The sequence below is a fragment of the Nymphaea colorata genome, chromosome 1 (genome assembly GCF_008831285.2).
Source record: "Nymphaea colorata isolate Beijing-Zhang1983 chromosome 1, ASM883128v2, whole genome shotgun sequence".
Classification (NCBI taxonomy): domain Eukaryota; kingdom Viridiplantae; phylum Streptophyta; class Magnoliopsida; order Nymphaeales; family Nymphaeaceae; genus Nymphaea; species Nymphaea colorata.
Window position 1 is genome coordinate 24,781,690 of NC_045138.2, and position 23,787 is coordinate 24,805,476.

General features: G+C 39.3%; 4 protein-coding genes across 5 annotated transcripts; 1 reads left to right on the plus strand and 3 right to left on the minus strand.

Moving 5' to 3' along the window:
- Nucleotides 1-681: 681 nt before the first annotated feature.
- LOC116257948 (uncharacterized GPI-anchored protein At1g61900-like) lies at nucleotides 682-8,822 on the minus strand. Of its 2 annotated transcripts, XM_031634976.2 has the most exons (8): nucleotides 8,453-8,820; nucleotides 6,935-7,159; nucleotides 6,225-6,830; nucleotides 4,420-4,665; nucleotides 4,225-4,236; nucleotides 2,469-2,612; nucleotides 1,941-1,985; nucleotides 682-1,228 (listed from the first exon to the last, which is right to left on the minus strand). In XM_031634976.2, the coding sequence occupies exons 1-8, from the start codon at nucleotides 8,508-8,510 to the stop codon at nucleotides 1,164-1,166; spliced, it is 1,401 nt and encodes a 466-aa protein (XP_031490836.1). In that variant the 5' UTR covers nucleotides 8,511-8,820; the 3' UTR covers nucleotides 682-1,163. The 2 variants fall into 2 exon arrangements, with proteins under 2 accessions (XP_031490836.1, XP_049932827.1); XM_050076870.1 differs by lacking the exons at nucleotides 682-1,228; nucleotides 1,941-1,985; nucleotides 2,469-2,612; nucleotides 4,225-4,236 and adding an exon at nucleotides 4,243-4,312 and having other exon boundaries at nucleotides 8,453-8,822.
- Nucleotides 8,823-12,031: 3,209 nt separating this feature from the next.
- LOC116250168 (40S ribosomal protein S16-like) lies at nucleotides 12,032-12,816 on the plus strand. The gene has a single exon (XM_031623637.2). It carries the CDS (start codon nucleotides 12,106-12,108, stop codon nucleotides 12,535-12,537), a length of 432 nt encoding a protein of 143 aa, XP_031479497.1. The 5' UTR covers nucleotides 12,032-12,105; the 3' UTR covers nucleotides 12,538-12,816.
- A 4,883-nt stretch (nucleotides 12,817-17,699) lies between these two features.
- On the minus strand, nucleotides 17,700-18,562 carry LOC116246039 (uncharacterized). The gene is made up of 2 exons (XM_031617722.2): nucleotides 18,421-18,562; nucleotides 17,700-18,247 (listed from the first exon to the last, which is right to left on the minus strand). The coding sequence occupies exon 2, from the start codon at nucleotides 18,204-18,206 to the stop codon at nucleotides 17,823-17,825; it is 384 nt and encodes a 127-aa protein (XP_031473582.1). The 5' UTR covers nucleotides 18,207-18,247; nucleotides 18,421-18,562; the 3' UTR covers nucleotides 17,700-17,822.
- Nucleotides 18,563-22,578: 4,016 nt separating this feature from the next.
- LOC116267757 (uncharacterized) lies at nucleotides 22,579-22,956 on the minus strand. The gene has a single exon (XM_031649682.1). It carries the CDS (start codon nucleotides 22,954-22,956, stop codon nucleotides 22,579-22,581), a length of 378 nt encoding a protein of 125 aa, XP_031505542.1.
- Between the last annotated feature and the right edge of the window lie 831 nt (nucleotides 22,957-23,787).

Here is a 23,787-nt window from a genome sequence, read left to right on the forward strand (position 1 = left end):
TGACACATAGGAACGTGACGGATCGGTCTAAGCTTACCAAGTCAGAGGTAGTCGAACTCGTCTTATCGATTCGAAACGGAATGCAATTTTATACACCATATCGAATTCCTCCGACATTTACATATAGCCAGATTTGAGAAGTCGAGATCGTGGCCGGGGATAAACTTGAGACTTACCTTAGACAATCCGCTAAGACATCTTAAACTGATTAGACCTACGCCTTATTCTATATTAATCTTAATGGCACGAAACTTGAGTTGGAGCCTTCCTCAAATCTACATACTCCTATTATAACCTTTGAATTTTGATCTATTTAAGATTTTGAACACCTAGGAATGTGACAATTTCCTTCCTTGATACATATTCCCTACAAAATAACTGATCGAAGATGTATATCTGAGAGACTGACAGTTCATCTATGTAGTTGTGGGTAAAAGTGCTCCCGAAAAAAGGGGGAATCTCGTGGTCATGATCCATGCCTAGTCCGCGAGAGTTTGTCGACCCAAACAATAAAAATTATGCAGATCTGATGGTTAAATGTGTGTGTATGTGTGTGAATGAGTGAGAAAGAGAGACAGAGACAGAGACAGAGACAGAGAGACAGAGAGAGCCAGAGAGCTCGTGCACCAAGAATTCGATCTTCAGACTATCAAAAGCAAAGAAATTAAAGGAAGAAAGAAGTTTTCTGGGGCTACCACCAAGCGGTGAATAAATTGTATTACGAAATTAAGGGCAATTCATGAAGTGACTACAAATGAACGTCAAGATCAACTCTAAATCTGGAGCCACCATATGCGTACAAATGAAAACAGATATTCTAGAAAAGGAAAAATGAAATGAGAGGAAACGGAGAAACTATACGCTGTCGGTTGCACTATACAATTCCATTGGAGGAGAAGGCTCTTTTATTGAACATCTGACAGGAGAAATGCAATTGGAATCCCAAAACCTATAAACAAATGATGGGTCATATCACCTGAAAGCAGCACATTCGTGACCGAGATCTTCATCTAGTTTAACTACAAATTTCTTTGCATGGAGTGGAGAACGTTTATCTGCTTGAAGAGGATGGTGTATTTCTGCAGACGTGTGCTTCAAAAAGCATGCAGATACATGCATGCGCCCATGAGAGAGAGAGAGAGAGCACCAAAAAACCAAGACAATCACAAAGCCAGCAAAACCGCGAACAACACTAGGAGCAACGAGAGCAAGGGCTTCTTGCCTTGGCCTGTTAAAATAAGAAGAAAGCAACTGAACAAATTGAAATGATCACATAACGCAAGAGACACAACCAAGTATATAAAATATTCTTATCAAATAAGACTTGGTTAGGTGACTAATTATCAATTATTTGTCTCTCTGAAGACAGTGGTAATTGAGATGCTCTTACTGATTACATATTTTACGAACTAAACACCATATTAAACACAAAGAAACTTGTTTAAAAATTGATGCCTTGCATTCCAAACTATCAATATAAGATGCTTTCTTTCAAGAAAAGGAGTGTCGATGTTTCTTTCAATTACCTTTGAGTTATTATCTCACCTAAGCTTGCACTGATTTCCAGGGAGACAAGGTGCTATCTTCATATTTCCCTCTATGGTGAAGCACTAGGTCAAAATATGATTAGGCTATATCGAAGATGGCATGAATGCATTGTTTTCATCAACAAAGTTTTAACAGATTTTGAGGACCCTTAATTCTTTTCTTGGCCTAAAAATGCATATAACCTAGTGGATACCCTTGCAACCAATTCAAGAACGATTCTAATTTCACATGTTTACTTATGTAAGAGTTAGTGCTCCAACCGATGCCACCAACCTTCAGCTACAACGAAAGTCCTAGTATATCACCATCACAGAATTGACCACACCATGATTGTCCTCACAACAAAAAATTTATGCTGATTGGTAGGATGAGAAAAGTGAAAAGCAGCTTACCACCCTGAGAAGGTGCTGCTGTTGGAAGCGCCGGTAATGTAATTGCTGCAGTATAAACATATAAATGGTCATCAAATTCTACTAAGCAAATTTAACATATAAGTGGCATTGACTGCAATGACTGAATTATTGGCAGCACATATCAAGTCCTATTTCTAATGTAAAAAATAGAAAACTAGAAGAAAGCTTGGCATTTTCAACTCCAATGAATTTAGTTGACAAAAAGCAAAACCAAAAAGTCAACCTGAGCATACAACATGCACATTAAAGGCCTTGGTAACCTAACTAGTAGGCTCCTTATGAACATGTACCGGAAAGAAGGCACCGTATACCTAACTAGTAGACTCCTTATCAACATGTACTGGAAAGAAGTCACCGTATACAAAGCAGACACAACACTGACTTAGAAACCTCTCAATGCTGAACTGATTTCAGGCATTTAAACATAAAGTTATCATACTGAAAAATTAAAACAAATTAACAAGACAGACTCGGGATGGAAGTGCAGAAGAGCAAGCAGGAGCATACATTTATTGCATGAGGGTGTTGACACTAAAGATGAAGATGGCCAGGGAGCAGCAATGTTGTCATTCAGATCACATGTGAAACTAAAACCTGCTGATTGATCGAACGTTGCATCTGAAGGCAAGCTTGGCAACAAGCAACCAGATTCTAACAGAACAAACAAAGACAAAGGTCAGATTCAAGAAGAGAAAAATACATTTCATACTTCAAAGATTAGTAAATGCAAAAACTCAATTCACTAGAAAAATTGTATGGTCAGTGCCGTGCAACGATATGCATGTGTGCTATGTCACAAGTATCTGCAACATTCTGAAAATATCAAAATTTTACTGCCATGTTTCCCAGGGTCCGAACGTTACCTACAAAAGGTAACGTTTAAAATATCAACTAATTCAAAAACAGTGTGATGTTATCTTCTATTAGCATGCTAAAAGCATGTTTTTTTTTAAGAATAAAGAAAAAAACAAAAAAGGTAGGCCAACGTCAGCTATTTTTTGTCACACACACATTACAACTTGAGTACCTGAAAGCATTTCAACTTTTATGTTGGAGTATCCAACACTTTCAGAAACTATGTAGCACTCCTCATTTTGTAGAATACCATAGGTAACTGCAATTCTTCTTTCTTTCACTCGCAAGTATGAACAGCTATATATTCACGTTTATATGGTTAAATAATCAACTTTGTAAGTACTGCAATCCAACCAAGGCCTGTCCAAAGAGGGAGTCAAGCCTGAATATGAGGTGCTTCTACCTGGTTCACATCCAACTAGTGGTGGTAAAAAATGGCATATGATTTATTGGGTCAGGATAGGCCTGAACAAAATGCAGTGAGACCTGAATTTAACATACCGCCACTTTGTCCACATCCAACTAGTGGTGGTAAAAACATGGTACTCGACCATGTGGCTAATCAAGTAAGAACATTTAAATGCATAACTAAATTCAGTTCCTAAACATGTTGCAGACTGTGCTTAGGCCTAAAAACTGAAAGCAGATCCAGATCAACTCTGTAAAGGAGACCCTACATGTCTACTTACCTCTCAAATGCTAACAAGAACTAATACTTCATCTTGTATTAACTTGAAAAATGAACAGGAGGATGGATGTCAAAGCGTATGTTGTCAGGGAAAAGCCTGACTTAATAAATGGGCCAAGAAAAACACATTTACATGGATTAATCATAAAAAATAGACAACAGCATACTATTGATCATTGGTGCACTGATTCCGTTAGTAAGATGTACTCAGGAAAGACCTGTGTACGTGAATGAGAAAGAAGTGGAGGACATCTGGCTTCTATATTCTGCTATACGGATAAATATGTTAGCTTCTTGTCAGTTTTTGAACTGATGCTTGCATTTATGAAACAAACCAGCATCAAAGGCATCACACCATCCTCGCAGACAGATTCTGTTAGGCATGATGCCTCGGCCGTCTCGGTTCCACCACCTATCATATCCCACCACCCTTAGGTGAAGTTGTTCAATGCCTCAATAAACTCAGATATCATGTCAACAGTAGTGCCTCCAACACAACAGATGATGCCTTCAGGATTATGAAAACTTGAGGATACAACAATACATGTTTGTGCATGTGGGATTGTTTGACTGCATTCACATGCTTGTGTGCAAGTTTCATGCTACTGAAGAGGAGGGTTCTATATGTCTCAATCTTCTTTACAGCCTCCCATAATTCACTGTTAGCAAAAATAACAACAGTTCCAGATTCAATTAATCATGTAAAAGTCTTCTATTTACCTTGTGATCCAACTAATGATAATTGAAGATCCAACCACAGCAGCATCCAGAATCCAGAAGCCAAAACGTCAAAACTAAAGTCAGTAAACTGAAAGAATCGAAGAGGATGAGGATAATTTAGAAAGAAGCAACAAACTGGACAACAACTTAGCACTCTGCTCTCTTATTATACTAGCAGCATGAATGCAATCTAACCTTGAGGAGTAAAATCTTTAAGGGTTATATGGCACAACTCGTAGATGTTGCCAGTGATATTAGCTTTTTGCAACTGCATGCCAAGCAGGGCAGCACAATCAACAGCTTGCAAGTTTGTAATAAAACTTTGCCTTTGTAAATGAGAAATGTAGTTTGCCAATGTCTTGCAACAAGCAGTTTGGTTTCCAATCACACCTCCACAGTCAATGGAAATGTTCTTGGTTGTGGGGAAAACCAGTGGACAAGCTGCATTCAGAAAGATGAAAGTAAAGAGATATATTAGAGGAGGAGAGCCAGCAGAAATAGCAGTCTGAAACATAAAATCTTAATTAGAACATAAGTTTATATCCTGTGTAAGAATAAATGCATAATTTCTACCAAAAGTGTAAATATAAGCCCAATAATGTCCTTTCCTAGTTCACTCTTTCATTAACCAGCAAACAATAATTGTTACACAGGGATGTATTTGAGAGGCACAGACAGGTGTTGCAAGAGTGTGTCTGAGAGGCACATACAAGGTGTTAAGGACACCCCATCTAGCACCGGGTATTGACATCCCTCAGAATTCCTGAAAAACCCCCAAGGGAGCAGAAGAAATAATGGAGAAAAAACCCCTTAAAACGCGACTGAGTGTCACAGAAATTGAATCATATGCTTTGTTGTGTGCTGGCATGGTCGAGATGGAGTGTCCAACTTTGAGGCATCCCATCCAACCATTTGAACATAGTAGAGAATATCTGCATTGACTTGTATGACATTGCATGAACGTTATCTAGTACAAATCCAACTAAAGATTTTTTGCATCTGTGGAGACGGATAACAATATACAACAATACAGGTTACAGGCAATGTCATGCTCAACCAAGATCCAGGTAGAGTCAATTTTCAACAAATCCACTGAGAGAAAAAAGACTACTCGTACTGTCGTACAGAACATTCCATGGTCCATCAGTGATAAATAAGCTCGACCACTGACAACAGATACAGAAACAAATCATCCAAGGAAAAAGTTGTACGCCTAACCATCAAGTGAAATATCTATGAAATAAAATAATTTAGCTTCAAAGGGAATCGTGATATATAATCTTTCTGCATGCATGACAAACCCTTGCTGTGCTGCATATGCACCAAGGAGCTAGCAATGTTTTGATTATTTGTTCTAGTTTCGTAGAAACAGATTACTGACTGAATGATTAGGGATATATTTTCCTTATTTACTTTTACTATTTTATACACTTTGTCCATCATATTATAAGCTTCCTTCACACATTTTGCTGTTCAGCATAAACAATTTTCCTTCACATATGGTGTTCATTTTGAAGATCAAACAACTTGCAAACTTGTTCAGAGATTTCAGTATCAGGAATCAATCTCTCTTGGTTCTTTATAATCCAATGATGTAGCTAATTACTGAGGTAATTAAGGCACCCTTTCTATTGCTGAGCAAACCTTTAGTTTTACATCCAGTTCATGTTTTCAATTTTAGCCACATCTCCCAGCTTTTCTCTATGTCTTTTCCTTGCCTGAAGCGATATGCCAGATTGTTCATACTTTAGCAGCTTCTAAAAATGATAACAAAGCAGTGAAACAGCTTCAAAAGAGAAATTGTTACCTGAAGCAGTCCTATGAATTTACTTTAAGTTTAAGCTTAAGACTTTTATGAATCTGGTAATTAAGATTGATAACCTTTTGTCATTTTACAAAAAAACAGTAAAACGTAATTTGAACAGTATATGAAAGGAGAGATGCCCCATATGGATAATGTTCAAGAAGCTCAGTATGGAAGAAAAAGTAGTTTTAGATACCTTTATTGACATTGCAATTGGATATACGCCTTAGAACTTGTTTTGCACCATCTGGATCCAAACGACTAGCTAACCATCTATACACAACTCTCATGCAATCATCAATTGTAGTTGAATGTGGAGGAGAATTTGGTATCCCCATTGGATTAGAAAGAGAAGAATCTGACAAGGCAATTCTCCTTGCAGCCTCAGATACAGCACTCTGACACACCTGGCTGCAGCACTCCTTTACTGCATCAACCTTCTCACATGCAGCCAAAAGTTTAGACAGATCTACCGTGCTCTCAAACTCATTTACATCTGTAATTGGACAAGAACCTCCAGTAAGATTGGATGGACGTATGGCACATATTTTTTGGAGGTTTTCATTTGCACCCTGGCTTGTCAAGATCTTCTGCACATCTGATAGGCAGTAGTTTGCGTGTTTTGTTTCCAGAGCAAGCACACCAGAGGTTTTGCTAGATTGACCAATAAGAACTGTTAGAGTGGCCTGCAACTGAGGACAACAGATAACATTGGCAAGAAAAGGGGCAAATGATCCCCAGCAATCAACTGCAGTCACTGCTACCATATTTTCTGCCGCAGAAAAATTCAATGTACACATTCCTGCAAAAGCAATAAGTATGGAAATGAAAAAGTTAACACATTTTAACAAAATGTTCAGTGCTCGTTCAGCACTTTTATGAATTAGGGGAAAAAAAAGTCATCACCAGATAATAATGGCACACTGCTATTTCCATATGGTGCCAAAGGTGATGGTGCCAGAAGGGGCATAAATGCACCAGAAGTACTGCTTGGTGAGGGCACAGGAGAAATGGCGCCATGCTTTTGCACCTTATTAACAGTATCTATCTGAGATGATCGAGACGTGTATCTTACAAGAAGACTATAATTATGAAATACATCCCATGGTTTGCACTGTCCACAATATAAGCCTGAAAATTGGAAACATTGAACAGATTTAGGGTTACCTTAGCAAGCACATAACCTCATGCAGGAGTTAGCAATTCCACCCTATAGGAATAGTAATATATCAAAACATATGCAGAAACAAGACAATTAGCTGTACCGCAAGGTAGCGACTAGGATGATACTCCACAACCGAGAGATATAATAGCAAAAGCACAACAATAAAAAGATACCAAGTACCAATAGACCAGTCTCCTCCCATATCAGCTATATTACCAACATCTTACATGTGAATTCATAGATGCATGAAAAGTAAAACAACACCTATGCTGGAAAATCACTTGAGAGAAACTTTTTGAATTAAGAGATTTCAAAATGCACAAGCAACACCAATGGTTAAGAGATGCACAGTAACTCGAAACATCTATAAGAGGGATATTGAAATTTTTCATTGACATCATTCTAAATGATCTTACAAGAAGATGGTGCGCATCAAAGCAACTAACAAATTTTTATGAGCTAAAGTTGTCTCCATTGCAGTTGTTGTCTCCACTGACGGGAGGCAATTTTCTAGCTAGCAACCTCCTGATGTTGATTTCTTCTCATATTCTTGTTTCAATAAGTAGGCAGCCAGTAGTTAGTTAATTACCCAACGAAAAGTGGAAGATCACCAATGGCTTACAGCTACGACTGCAACATGCCAGAGTGACCGAAGGTTCGCCATAGAAATGATGAATTAGCTACAACGAGGCCCGTATAAACATGCAATGTAGCAGCGATTCATTTTATCTCCTCCTCTTAGAGACTTGAAATGTACAAACCTCAGGAAACTAACAAAAATAGAAGAAGAGAAACTGGTTCGAGAAATTCCTAGGATTTGTTTGTAGCAACTTACAACCTCTTAGTACAATCTCCCCTTTTCCATCCGAATATTTTTCAAGACAGTCAGATTAAAGAAATAGAAATGAAAATGAAATCCGGTCAAACGAAGCCGTAAAACTCATCACTCACAGGCCGAAATTCTGAGATCGAAGGCAATCCAAACAAAGGAACCAATTTTTTTGTCTCAAAAAAAAAAAGAAAGATCACCACTACAAACTGAAAGCAACCTCACCTCACAAATGCAACAAAAACGCCAAAACCTTTGCAAGACAAACTAAGGAAACCCCACCAACAGACAACCGCCCCCTAGAACCCATAACCATTACTTCCACTGCCTCTATAAGGTCAACAACCACAAACTGAACCAAGGCCACCAATCACCAAGAACTCAATTTTTGAGGCACCCATTGTACAAAACAGTAACAGAAAATACTCACAGTTTAACAGGACCAGTGATTGGAGAAGCCTGAGTCCTAGAGAGAGACCTTCCCTCATTTTCTTCTCCCTACCCACAACGGATCTCGGCGACAAGCATGCCAGTTAGCCCCCAGTCGCCTTTGCTACAGCGAGAGAGAGTTAAGGTGTGGACATCAGCCAGCACTGAGCCCGCAGCATTCGCTACACACGTGCCAGAACTAGTGAAGCCTCTGTCTTCATACGTGCCGAAACAGCCGTGAGTTCGCGAGAAATACATAAATGAGCCAGCGATTCTGCCGGCGTGGCAAACACAAGTACACAACCAGCTCGGCGCCTGAAACGATGCAGTTTCGTTTGAGGACGAGTTCAATCGACTCAGCGACAGAGTGAACCAGGTGGGGCTTAGCTAGCTCAAAACGAGGTGCCTTTGCTCCTCTTTGGCCTCACCAAAACCTGAACATGTTCATCATATTGAAAGTTCGAGCATCATTTGTATGGAGTTAGAAGGATTGGAATTCTGTAGCTCTGAGCTAAGTTGGCTCATGTTCAAGTCCCACGTGTTCGTGGGTGTTACTGTGCTTCACACGAGCCGAGCATGCATTTTTCTTTATTGGGGAGTAGTTGAATGGCACCCAACCAATTTATGACACCGTCTACTTATGATACATGTCATTAATGAGTGGGGGAAGCATGGCCTGCCTTTGCCATCTTGAAGCCCGAATATTCCTTAATTTCATGTTCTGCACCCACGTTATAGAGAGAAAGATAAAGAGAAAGTTTCGTAAATCAAACAACTTCAATTAATTATGTAATGAGAGACTTACCTAGAGTAGTTAATTTTAATCTTCTTCACTCTTTAAAGGTGAGGGAGAAAGAGAGGGAGGGAGAGGAAGAATTCTATGCGCACAAATGTGGTGCATTGAAATGTCTACTCTTTTGTATTCCGTGCCTTATTGATAAGGAAGAGGGAGATGCTGATTCCTATTGCTTTTACTTTGACATGAAAAACTAAAGACAATGTTAATCATGATTTTGCTCTCCCTCTCTCTCTCTCGTGAAAAGAATGAATCCTTCATTCATGCCAGATTAGGTTTCTCGTATCTTGTTAGCTCCTCCTTCCAGTTTTTGTAAAGAACTGAGTTGAAAAGCACTTTTATTGGCTCTGAGGGACATAGCTTAAATGGGCGGCTGGAGTGGATTGTGTGACACTATTTCCAGTTCTCCCAAGGGTTTATGCCCATGACTGTCTGATTCAGATGCATCTCTAAACCATGAAGGCGAAGAGAAAGGGAGGCTTTGCTTTTCATTCAGGTGATGGAATTAATCGTCTTGCTCACCCGAAAAACACCTTTATTAAGGTCGAGGTATTATTTTATAGTCTTCATAGATATCAATCATCTCATAAAGAGATTCTAGCTTTCTTGGTGTATTATATGTATAGATGTCGACTCTCTCATAAAGAGATTCCATCATTTTTCTTTTTCCCTCTATGATTAGAGATGCTTGTATAATTTAAATTATCATAATCACACTCTATCACAGCACACCTTTAGTAAGTGGATCTGATCCTTTAAAACTAAAAGGGTTCCAAGCCCTAAAACTTAATCAAGAATCCTGAATAACTTATCTTCGCAGGTCCACATCATTGGCGAGGAAGACATTGACAAAGTTGCGGTAATCAGGTAGCAAATCGATCCGGATTTATTTTGTCTTATCTAATCCTACATTTTATTTAGAAAACTTGGAGAAGGGACCAAGAACGTGTGGTCTTGTCTTTGTACATGTATAAATTTTGGCTCCTAGTGGAAATGGTTTACATGTTACACCAATAATTTCCCCAACACAGGACGTTGACTTCTATGCACTCAGCGGCTTTGGATAGAAGGCACACCATGTGAGTAAACCTGAGCATTGCCCCTGGCCCGGCCCGCCCGATAAAGAGTCGGGCTTGGTTGGCTCGACACTCAAACTTAGGCCTGAGCTCGGTTCGACACTTAAAGCTTGAGCTTGAGTTTGGTGATTAAATAAAAAAAATTATTTTTAATATAAAAAGGTATATAAATATAATTGATCATAATAAAATATTATAATTATATATATAAATTAATAAAATATATATGAAAATTTTTTATGAGGCCCGAGCTCACCTGCCCGGTTCTTCTTTCTCATGCCTGAGCCCGGGCCCGAGTTGGGCGGGATACTGAGCACCCTATATATATATACATTAATATTTTTCATGATCATCCTCTTCATCCTAGAATTGGCAGGTCATAAAAAGGAAAAAGAGACTGTTAAGAAACAGTAGATAGAAAAACAATGAGAAATATGTTTTTTCTTTCATGTTTTTATTTCAACTGCTGATATGAAAAAGATCAGAGGCTGAAATTTTCTTATTCATCTAACAAGTGTATATCACATACAAATACACACGAATACGATGGTAAAAGCCTTTTTTGGATAATCACACCCTGGACAAGTTGTTTTTAGAGAAAAACTTATCCACAAAAGAAAAGTATGGAAACCAACAAATACGATCTTACAGAAGTTCCTGCCTTTATCATTGAATCATTTTTTTTTCAGATTACAAGTCAGTTCCTTGTGAAACTCAACACATTAAAGATACATCTTTAATGGCGATTTCTAAAAGGTGGAACCAGGAACCATATACTCGGTCACAAAAATGATAAGATGCAGGACTAATCAAACCTGGCCACCTGTTGTGGAAGCGTTGTGTTTGGTTTACCATCAGTGCTTTGGATGGGGCAGAAATCCACTTCTAGTAAAATTTTTTCTCCCTGATAATTTCATCTAGAAGACTTATCCCCTTCGTTTCCATGAGGTAGAATAGAAATAGAATACTATTGCCTCTCTGAGTGTCAATTTTTTTTTACTCTTGAAAGGAAAATTTACCTTTAATTTCCTTGTCAACAAACACGGTTATGTTTTGCTCCTACCAAATTATGCAACCCATCAAATGAATTTTTAGTTAAGTAGGGTAAATTTTGTGTCTTAGGTTGTTTAAATTTCAGGAATTAGTATCTACATATATATAAAAAAAATCAAAATAACTGATCGAGGACGTCAAACATCTAAGACCATTGTATATCAGGTTATTTTGTGTTGGATTGGTTGAAATAAATTATCTAGTTTTTTTCTTGTTTGTGCTTCATGTTCTAAAAAAAAAAAGAAAAAGAAAAACTGAACACAAGGGTAAACCGAGCTTGTTAAAAACTCATGTAAGTTGTTAACTTGAATATAGATGAACATCTATGAAAGCTTTATGATTTTTTAAACAAAAGCATAGTATTTTTATACCACATATTTTGGAAGAACAAAATGTTATTGTCGAACACCTTCAATATAACCACGGCATGATTTGTATTTTTAGTGCTTAGAACATTTTTACTTTCGCCGTCTTCACAAGAAATCAAACTGTCTCTAAAAAGATCTTGGATGGTATGGAAACCAGTCAAGGGCAGATTTTTCAATTCCAAATTTCAAAGTGCCCTCACAGGGTCGCCTTCTGAAATTAACATAAAAAATGAGGGGTTTAACGCAAGAACCCCTAGGGCAACATAAAACGTCCCGGTCATTTTAGGGTTTCCCACAAAAACCCTAACTGGCTTGAGAGGGAGCGAGGGAAAGAGAGAGAGGGAGAGAGAGAGAGGCCGCCATGGCGACGGTGCAATCCGTGCAGTGTTTCGGCAGGAAGAAGACGGCGGTGGCGGTGACGTACTGCAAGGCCGGGAGGGGACTGATCAAGATTAATGGCTGCCCGATCGAGTTGGTGCAGCCGGAGATCCTCCGCTACAAGGCCTTCGAGCCCATCCTGTTGCTCGGTCGGGCCCGCTTCGCCAACGTCGACATGCGCATCCGCGTTAAGGGCGGAGGGCATACCTCACAGATCTACGCCATCCGCCAGAGCATCGCCAAGGCTCTGGTCGCCTACTACCAGAAATTCGTCGACGAGCAGTCCAAGAAGGAGATCAAGGATATCCTAGTCCGCTACGACCGAACCCTTCTTGTCGCCGACCCTCGCCGCTGCGAGCCCAAGAAGTTCGGCGGTCGTGGTGCCCGTGCCCGTTTCCAGAAGTCCTACCGTTGAGTCGCCGATGCCCACTGGAGGGGGAATGAAAAGAGAGGGAACCGTATTTCTTCTTATTGCTCTTCTTTTGTCTTCGGTTTTCTTAGTTAAATCCGCCGTTCTATTGTGCAAACTCTAGTTTTGGTGAAGTGTGGTTTTTTCGTTTTTTTTGGACGCGTAGAGAAGGATAGCTCAGAGAGAGATGATATCCACTGTTTATTTTGATTTACATTTTTGTTAAACTATTGGGATTATCAAGACATAGTTTCCGTTCTTCATAAAGTATAGCAATTTTATTTCCATTCGTCTCTTCTTCCCCCTGACCCCTATTTTATGCTATTTTATGGGAATTTTAGTAATTGTGCTTTGTACGTGGTGGAACCGTAACTCCAATTTCGGTTATTCATCGGCCGATCTGCTCTTCTTTAATTTTTGATTTTTGTGGCGAATTCGTGATTTGCTATCTACGTTTCTACATACGTAACACCAAATGGATAAATCTGATTTTTGAATTTGGATGAATGTCTCATGGCCACTTTTTTGTGGATTACAGGAGTGAGATACAATTGCTTATTTTCCTGCTCTTGAGTTTAGATAGATGTTCATGCATACTTTGTTGGCTTTCTTGCATAGATATATGGAAATACGCAAATTCCAATGTTTGTTTGTGTGGAAAGCGTATGTTTATTTAGGAATCATGATTTTCTTTAAGGGCACCAGAATGTAATCTTATCGCAAGTGGTTGGTTCTTGGGCCCACACATGTGACATAGGTTAACAATTTAAAAAGTACAGGATCCAGGTTTTTTATGTTTTTCATGCTTGGTGGTGCATCAAATGGTGTTTTTGTCCTTCCCTTTTGCTTATTTTGTGTCTGTAGCCTGTCAATACTATTTGAGATATAGTTCTCGTGTCTTTACATAATTACAGAACGCATGTAGTGATGTATGTGTTCAAGTTAGGTGATTGTTTCTGTTCTTCTGAAAGATCTACTTGAATGGTACTACGAGCTAGTGACAGATGGACTTCACTCCTTTTCTGTATTATGTTGTTAGGATTGCTAAGCAAAGTCCAGGCAATTTTCAGCACAGACCCTAGACTGGATTAGGTGCATTAAACTGCACAAAGGATTTAAGAAAAAATTTATAAAATGCATTACTGAATGTTAAAGTGTGAAAAAAATTGAAGCATGTTTCAATGAAAAACATATCATGGCCAATTTATAACAAAGCAACAATGCAACACAATTAGAAAGCATTGAGTAATTCTTTTCTTGTTGTACACCATTGTTTTGCTTATAGATCATACAAATATCTAATTCCAATTTCTATTAGCTGAAGACCTAGACTAAAATTTTAATTTCTCATTTACCAAATAAAGAAGGGATAAGACTGCAACATTTTGATCACAACTTTATTTTATGTTTCTTCTTGATAAAGTGACAAACACATACTTATATCATAAAAAGGAATGAAGAATGAGAATCTACATAAAAAAACATGATTCATATGAACACATACATATAATACTAAATCACTTGTAAGTTGTAACATGAAAAACAATGAGGAGAAGAATATGTACATAAAACTGAAGAAAGTTTGTGCCTCAGGCAGCAGAAGAAGGAAGAAGAAGAAGAATAAATTAAGAAAATAAAAATCTCGGTTGTGCTAGTAAACAACAACTAGCCTAAGTGATCAGCCAAGCCTAAGGTTCTAGATGCAAGCCTAGACAGGATGATAATTAATGAGGTATGGCCAGTTATGCTAGAGAGTGAAGCTTACCGTTTTCTAAGAACTGGAATTAGCAATCAGTCTGATAATTTGGTGATTTTGTTTGTTTGGTTGTCTGGTGGACACTCACAGTGGAAGTTTATCCTATTTGAATATCTCAGTTGATTCTGTATGTTCCTTTGAAATTGCTAATTCTAAAAATCTGAGTCCAACCAAAAGAAGTTGATCCATATTAGGTGCTCTGCATTGGTTTCGTTGAAAGTTTTCTTGCACTACGATGCATAATGCTGACGGTATATGCACCAGCTTATAAACACTCGAGCGTTTTAGGCTGTGGAATGGGTTGTACAACTTGTCAGTTATCGTTGGAATGACAAATTCCATGGTTTGCTATTCCTTTTGATCTCTTTGTGTCGGATGTTTCTTGGAATCTGTTGTTGAGTTAGTATCCTGAACCATGCTTTCAGTATCATCTTACCAGCTAGGTATCTTTTATTGTGTGGTTCTACTTGCTAGTTTTGGTGGATGAATTGATTAGGTGACTGATATAAACACCTCCTCTTGTACAATGTTTATTTGGGGCCAGGTATTATACCTGGCCCAACCCATGGTGTTGTTTTGTTTGTTTTTTTTTCCTTTTTCTTTTTTCTTTTCTTTTCTTTGAGAGGGGGGGCGGGGGGTGGTGGTTGGGTGGGGTGGGCACCGTTGGTTCAGGCTTAAGTTGGGTATTTTCTACCGATCAGGAAGAGGTGTGAAATGGCCTTTTTTAAGAAAGAACCGCAGACAGGTTTGTTCTCTAGCAGAAGGGCACTGTTTTGTGATCAGGTTAGCATTGTGATTCTATCAACTAAAATTTTTGTGATTATCATATTTGAGAGTGCTGATTGTAGGAGAGTGTAAGTTAAGTTAGTTACCTTTATAATTATAGCCTGTCAGGCGAATGAACTTTATGTAGTATGCTGAATCAAGTCTATATGTTGGCTGGCCTGGTCGGCAGAGAGTCTTGTAGTCGAAGGTGTTTTAATGTCATCATGTAGTTATGGAAGCAGGACGCTGAGTTGGCCCGTGACGTGTTACCAGTTAAGTGTGGGGTTTTGGCCCTTGGAAAAGCTCCATGCCCAGCGGAATTTGTCCACATCAGGAAACGGGCGATTTGATCGCTCATTTAGTTAAAAAGATGGGATGTTTTTAAAGTTTTAAGGGAACCTTTCATTGGTATGAATGGACGAATAGCTGAAAGTCGACGATGATAAGGGACGCTTTGAGAAGGCTGGAAGCATGCTGGCTTCTGTAATGACCTGTCCTTCTCTTAAGTGATTGACAAAATTTAGGTCATTGAAGATGGTTAAACAACATCGTAATCCCCTGGGTGATGGGACTCATCTTTTTTTTCTCCCCTTTTCTTTACATGCTGTTTCTGAAGTTACTTTCTTGTTCTCTTCCATCTTCTCCTGTTGTTTGGATCTGATTTTTGTTGGTTCCGCTTCTTGGTTTTTGGTTAGTCCAACGACGGGTTTGGTAGCAAAGGGGCATAACATTAAAACCGAGTATGCAGAGAATGGAAACAAATCTGATGGGCTTTTTGGTTTTGACGTTGTTTTCTTTGTTCATGACGCTGAGATTCTTTGATCGAGTCTAACTCGTTGGCTTTAGGATACTGAATTTCTGCCGCCCCCACCTTTTTGTGTGATTTACGATAATCACTTCCTGCAAAGGCTCTGTAGTAGCTATCCTGTTGGGTGCCTTCAATCACACGTCTGAGTCTGCGCAGTAGTAACAAAGGTAGAGTGGTAGAAAATAATAAATTCGTTGTCGGAACGGATGTAAATTCTTTCAGACGTCGTCTCGCACCAGCCAGAACTCTGTTCACGAGCTAATTAATTGGGGTGGAAGGACCTTCTATCTGCCCCTTCAATCCTATCGCTTCTAGTGTAATTTAGCAAACCTTATTCGTTCATCATTTCTTTATTGAACAACTCTTTTGCTAATTTTTTATGATAAAATATATTAGAAATACAAAGTAGTTAAAAAAGGCGGAAGGGCAATAATTTAAAAAAAAAAATGGAAATAAGGAACTTTGCCTCACGGTCTCGCCCAAATGCAGGGCAATCTTCTGCTATTTCTTACTTCCATCATGTCTTTGGATGCCGGATGGAGTCCAATAAATCGGGAGTTCTTTAAACATCATTATCTGCAAACCTTGCGGACCATATGCCTTCTTTCATCCCTCCAGTGGTTGTCCCATGGTTGAGAAGATGTTAGGGGAAAGTTTGCATGAATCGTTTGCAGTGTGTCATGTCCACCCAATATTTTCAGGCATCTTATGACTAAATTGAGGGCCAATGACATGGAAAGAGATGGATAATCGTAGGCTGTTCCTTGTTTAAACTCTGGTTTAGGTTTGATAAGCCATTCGTTCTTACAACTAGGCGTAACCATGCCACCATCTGATTTGCAGGGATTCATACACCAGAAGATAAAGCTGCTCTACTTATTCTGATGACTTGTTCAGAAGGCGGAAACCTGACGGATCAACTTCATTAATGGTTACTACCAATGTTGGTGGCAGAATCTTGCAAATAAATGCGAGCAGTGCTTCGCAGTAGCTGAGATCTGGCTGGGTATTGATTGGCTCTAAATTCACTTAGACGGAGCAGAGTCCATCAACACATTCAAGACCAGAAATGTATCGTACTGTAGTTTCCTCAGGGTCTTCATTAACAATCGGATGGATTCGGGAAACAAAAACTAGGAAAAACAAATTGGATGTAAAGCAACAGCAAAATTAAGAAGAAAAAAAAAGTATGCGTGATTAGATCGCAATTTAACGGTTTAGTAAAAATTTACATAGATCAAAACTAGATTGCATGGTCATTTCAGCTTATTTGGGAATACAGGTAATATCTGAAAATTTATAAAGCTTTTAATGTTTTTACCATCGTGTTTCTTATTTCAGAACTGGAATAGATCTCTTTTCTGTGGCCAGAATTATGAAAAAGGCCCATGTGGAATTTGATTTGGGGGGCATTTGACGGCCTTGACTTTTGATTCTAGAATTAAAATTATAGAGACAAAATTCTAGTTTATTTTGTACTTGATTGTATAGAATTTTGCTTCCAGAAAATGATGTGTTTGACAAAACAGGAATTAAAATTCTAGAATTTGATGAATTAAAACCATCATGGCATCTGTCCTAGAAAAAAATTCTAAAAATCTGGAATCATAATTTCACCCCCTGAGGTATAATCACAATTTGAGAACTTTTAATTGAAGAATGAGCCTCTAATTTTGGAATTAAAATTCTTGGTTTGATAACGTAAAATCCCATTTCATAAAAGAACGAGAATTTTAATTTTAGAGTTCCTGTTCCACAATTCAAAGAGCGAGAGATGGAGTGATCATGTCTTCTTCATCTACGAAACAGAAGGAAAACCTTCAAGAAGTTACACAGTTCAATAAATAAATGAAATATCAGGGAAGAGGTTCCCGCTGTACAATATGCTGCATTACAGGAACATCGAAAACCGGCGTTCATGGTCACCCTGACCATTCTTCGCTCGCCGCCACCACCATCTTTTCAAGCCTCCTCCGGGATACTCTGCAGCACCGGCTGCCAGTGCCGGCGCTGCTCCAGATGGTTCTCCTCGATCCCTAAGCTGGTGACCTTCTCTAAAAACTCCTCGATCGATAGCCCCTCCATTCCCACCACGCTCACCAGCTCCACCAGCTGTTTCTTCGTCATCCTTATCTTGACCTCTCCGTGCATCGTCGCCTTCTTCCCATTAATCCCTCCTCCATCTCCCTCCTCAACCATCTTCTCCGTTCGTCTGCCGGCCGCGCTCCCGGTACGCATAGGCTGCCTTGACATCATTGTAAGGCCATTTTCAAACTCCTTGTCGCCACCATCATCATCATCTGTGCTCCAAGAGCTTGAGGATTGGATCTTCAGACAGTTGCCCATGCTTGTTTATGTGTACGAATGCCGAAAAAATATGTCCCGATCTTCAGGTAGAACTTAGATTATATACAATCATCAGCACACGTGGGGATAATAAAATTCAAACTCTCTATTCTAATCTGGAAAGCGCGAAATCGTCAAACTTATGATTTTTCCACCAAGCGGTCAAAAGGAATAAATCTTAAGAGAAAAATCCCACAAATATGTAGAAGCCAACCTTGTCATCAGCGAACGGGTGAGATAGCTCGACGCGGGGATGAGAAAGCCTAGTCTTGGTTGCCATTGTTCGTCTTGGTTCGCGAATGACTTTGATTCGTCGATCCGAGAGGCTGATCAACATCGTGAAAATGGGAGGTCGAAGAGAAATTTTCCTCCTTAAATCTCAACAGATCAGAATTAATATATATACGACAAATCTTCATATTCAAGATATTTATATGATAAAATATAGTATGTTTGTATATCGAGTTGGACCACCCCCTCCATGACATAAGCCCCCACCGCACGGTGGGCCAAGAAAATGAAACTGATTGATATTGGGATTTGCCGATTACTTTATACAAACAAATTAGAGACTGTTCAAGAACGATAATAGTATGTTCAAATATTGAAATAAATATGATGAATACGATGAATACTAACATATTGTTGCCAAGGCCCACCTATTTCATACATCTTCAGTTGTAGGCTTTGTTTCATGTTTTCTTTTTTGAAAATTAGGCTATGAAAGGATACATTTTCTTATGTCACATAATATTTTCAAGAGGGTCTAATATCCTCAACCCTCATTAATCCTTGTCAAGTCATCCCCATTACAATTGGTAGGTTCCACCAAAAAGAATTAAAAGTCCACTATATTATTTACATAGGCCTGTTCCCAAGATGGAGGAGGGTAAGGGGTGAAGATCATTTCAATCAATACTTAATTTCGGAGATTATATGGCCTAGCTGCTCTCTCCTTACTACCATGCTTTAATATTCTTCCGCTTACATGCTCACGGGGAAAATTTCCTCCAAATAAGCAAACTTTACTTCGTAAGCTGATCATTTGCTTGAGACCTCGAAGGATCATACATCTTCAAAATAAAAAGGAAAACATTCAAAATTGCTATTCGGCTGCGGCGCCGTGCTCGTTCTACGGCTGGGTGACTGTGTCGCTCCTTCTATCCACTCCCTTCCCACCCCTCTTATTTCGTTTTGTTGTCCAGTTATCTTGTATATTTCTTCTTTTTATTTATGTTTTTGATGTTTGTTCTTATATCCAAATTTTGTTATGAATTCTCATTTTAACGGCAAAATTGTCAAATCAGGTGCATTTCTCTTGGGGCGTGATTCTGAAGTCTGCTCGGAATGAGCTTCCATGACCACCGTGCTTTTACAATGACAACATGAACACGCTGATGCTTATTGATTTAAAGGATTGTTTGTTTCCAATAGTTAAATTGGAATTGGCTCCTTCTGGCTTTGATATGAGATATGAACCACAAGGTGGTAGATCAAATTCAAAACCATGAACCATTAATGGACCCAGATATACATCGTTGACAATTCTATCCATCAAAGCGATAAGGCTGAACAGCTCCATCGTGATGTGGAAAAGGATAGCCATTTCATTGAGAGGGCACATTTCTAGATTAGATTAGCGCCGAGGATGCATTTCGTTCCATGGATCTTAAATCTGTGAATCTAAAGTCTCATGAATTCGGCAATTAACCTGACAAGATTTGAGGTTCTTAATTCGATCCACTTATTAACCTGCCTCATTATTTCCAATCTCTCTTAACCTGGCGAGAGGACATCTGGTTATCGGTCAAACTTATCTTGAATAATTTATCCTCTTTCCGGATCGGGCAGTTAATTAACCATTCTTTCTCAATCTTTTGAGCTCAAGAGAATATTTGGGACATATCAGAATTTTCTTTTCTTCATAAAATTTTATTGGAAAGGCTTTTCCGCAGCCTGGGGATAAGGCTATCGTTGAGCCAGAGATCGACGCTTATCGATCGTCAGCAAGAAAGTCTAGCTGGTGATGATCAGTGATCATGAACATTAATATATATTTTTTTCTGATCCAAACAAATTGGCGTATTGGGCGTGGCTACCAGATGATTTTATCTTTTGTGGTCGTCACTCTTACGTAACCCAAAGCTGATCAGCACCGCTTCTGATCGAAGGGAAGGAGATCTGGAGAACCTTTTAGATGTTTACTGAATTGATCAAGGGAAGCAGGCCTGTTTGAACTATACATCCAGAATAAAAGCTTTCACAGCAAAGTTGGTAGATTCCGCCTATCATCATTGTCTGATATCTAATCTGAACTTGTGTAAAGAACCAATCAACATACACACCCAAATTCTCAAGAAACTTTTAGCTATTCATCATTTTAGTGTATCAATTTCCTTTCTTTTTTTCCCCTGCTTGCTGGTTTTAAGAAATAAACAATTCAACCAGCTACCAGGTCCATGAAAATTCTAATGAGTCTGGTTGATTTCTATATTGCTAGCTGTAAGTTTTCAACCACCTTTCTTAAAAGCCACACCAATAGATTCCCAAAGTTCCTGTGTCTTGTTCTGCTTAAAAGGCTGTGACTACAGACACAGCAATAGCTTCATTCTGCTTACCTGTGAACATGTCATCAAGAAGCTTTTTCTATTGCCTCCTACCCATTTAAAAATAGTGCAGATGCTTAAATTTTTAGGTTTGGTCACCCCAACCATTAGGGGGCAGGCCACATGGACCTAACCACCTTAACTCTGAAGCACCAACACCATGATAATGAGATGAATGGTGGAGGTGGTGTAAGCATGACAACATCAAATGATGTAGATGCCTTTACACCTTGTGGGATCTCACTTCTTTAAATTGATCTCAAAGAGCCATTCAATTCTCCCATTCGAGGGAAAAAGTGGTTAGAAATATAGTAAATAGAACTCTAGTTCCAACCACTATGAGATTCACCTATTCCATTTACCATGTTGGTAGGCAGATATATTGATGAAGTCATACAAGCAGACCTGGTCCTATTTACAACGTCCATGTTGGTAGGTTCACATTAATGAAATCATAGATTTATGGTAACATAATGGATGCAGGACGTGATCCGTGAAACGAAAGGAAATGAATTTTTTGGGAAAGCACTAACCACATCAGCAAGGATGATGGGATTGGAGGAATCGATGTGATGCGAGAGGGGACGCGGAAATGGGGAATCAAATTTTAGTAAGAGAAAATGGGTCCTAATCGCACCGGTCAAGGAGAACTGTTAATTAATTTACTTGATCAAAGCGACCTGCATCCTTTTGATCTACACTACCCAACAACAGCAAATTTGCAAAAAATCGACAATGAAGCAGATCGAGTGATTAAAAATACAGTTCAACCAATACTTGGTGGAAATAAGAATATGAGGTGCGATACAGACGTTGCAGTATTAACCTTTTTTTTTTATGTATTAAATGTTTTAAAATATTCATTAAATGTAGTAAATATGAGATTCAAGGATTTGGAATTGAGTTTCATGTGATCGATCGGACGAGCCACGAAAGGTCGAAGCTCTCCCTCTTTCTCCCATCTCTCAGCGCGTTTGGAATTACTTGGGACCTGTGAACCAGAATATAGCACATCCGACGTCTTTGTAATTTAAGCGAATAGCACCTACAAGAATTGAACTAATGGCACACTATTAATGCACCCACCAGCTCGACCACTTAAGCTACACCCGTTGAGGCTTGAAATTGAGTTTCATGTCGAGCTGAGGGATCCAAACTAGATTTTTGACATGTAAAGAATTTTGTTCTAACTGATCAGATCTAATTTGATGAACAACCAAAGCCCTCCACTTACATGACTGATCACCTATATAATTACATGCCTCATTTGTTAATGTAACTCACCGGCACTATTTAAGGCTCGAGTATAAATTAACAATAGATCGAAAATTTTCTGCATGATATGGGCACCTATGACGAGGAATATCGCAGTCCCAAGATGGCGTGTCCCTCTGATAGCAATTGACTGATAGCCGTGGCACAAAGAGAGAGAGAGAGAGAGAGAGATCTGAATCTGATGAACCAAAAATTCTTACATCAAGAAAATTATTCAACAATCCATGTAGATGAATAAATAGTATGCAAACAGCTAAGGGGCAGCCAGAGCAAGATACAGAGAGAGTAAGAGAGGTTAATCCATTTCCGAGAGTTTCCTATTTACAAATCTCGGCAGCTTCATGGAAGGGACGAGAAATTCCAACACGAACATCTGCTCCACCACCATGTCCATTCTCCACAATCGAGTTATATATATCATAATTCTGATGATCACCACCACCATGATGCAACCATTAAGGGCAGCCCTGTACACCATCATGGTCATCTGCTCAGTCCACCTCCGGAATGCTCTGCAAGGCCGGCCTCCAGTGCTTGTGCCGAGTCTCGCTTTCTGTACACCCCAAGCTCGCCACCGTCTCCAACAGTAATTCGGCGGATATGCCCTGCATCCCCACCAAGCTCACCAGCTTCTCCAGCTGCTTCTTTGTCACCTTGATCTTAACCTCTGTCGATATCACCTTCTGATCATGACCCTTGTGATCCCCGAACCCAAACTCTCCACCCGTCCCTTGGAATTCCCCATCGGCAGAGCTCCGGCCGCGTATGAACGGCCTCAACTCCGGCGTCTGATCACCAATGAGACCAAAGTCATCTTCATCGTCATCAACCCACGATCTTGATGAATGGGTCCTCAAGCAATTGCCCATATCTGATGTATGTGTGTTATATCTCCAGCTATAGAGGGAGAAAGAGATCGATCTAGAGAGAGGAACAAGAAAATTACGAAGGTTTGCAATGTTCTTCCTTGAGAAAGAGAAGCCGTGTATTTATAATATGCTGCCAAGGGCAGAGAGATTAGGATGACCTAACTCTCTCTATCCCTCTCTAGATCTTCAGTGACATGAAAACGTCAAATCCGACGTTGGGATTTGAGGCCAAGTCAGAGAGAAGATGAGTCTGACGTGGGAGGTGAGGCTAATCAGTGTTGGCCAAATCAGCAAATAAAAGTCCAGGGTGCAAATGAAGGTCGCCTGCTGTAGAAGACGCCGTCGGCAGCGGCGGTGCGCAGAGCCTTCCTCTTCTCTTTGACTCCTTTTCGGTGGGCACGACGTCCTTGTCGTGCTCCAGCTTGGGCTCCGGCTCCGGCTCCGGCTCCAGCTCGTCAGCTCCACTCGGTGTTGGGTGTTATGTCTCTTACATGGGCAAGAGGACCGGATATTGGTTAGGATGTCAAAGGATCGAAGTATAATCCGATATATTTTTTACCGCATCTCATTTATCGGATGCTTATGTACTAATTTCAAATAACTATAGACAAACAGAGATCTACACAATATCTCAATCCGGGTTTTAACACAATCTAAATTCTATACAAATCTGACTTTTATTTTTACATCTGAACCCAAACCCAACTTTTAGATATACAACTGAATCTAACTTTCAAATTTGATTTGATTTGTTTGATCCAATCCAATTTCTTAATCAAAAGTTAAATTTTCTCACATGCGACTATTTTAAATCAGATGTTTAATTCAAAT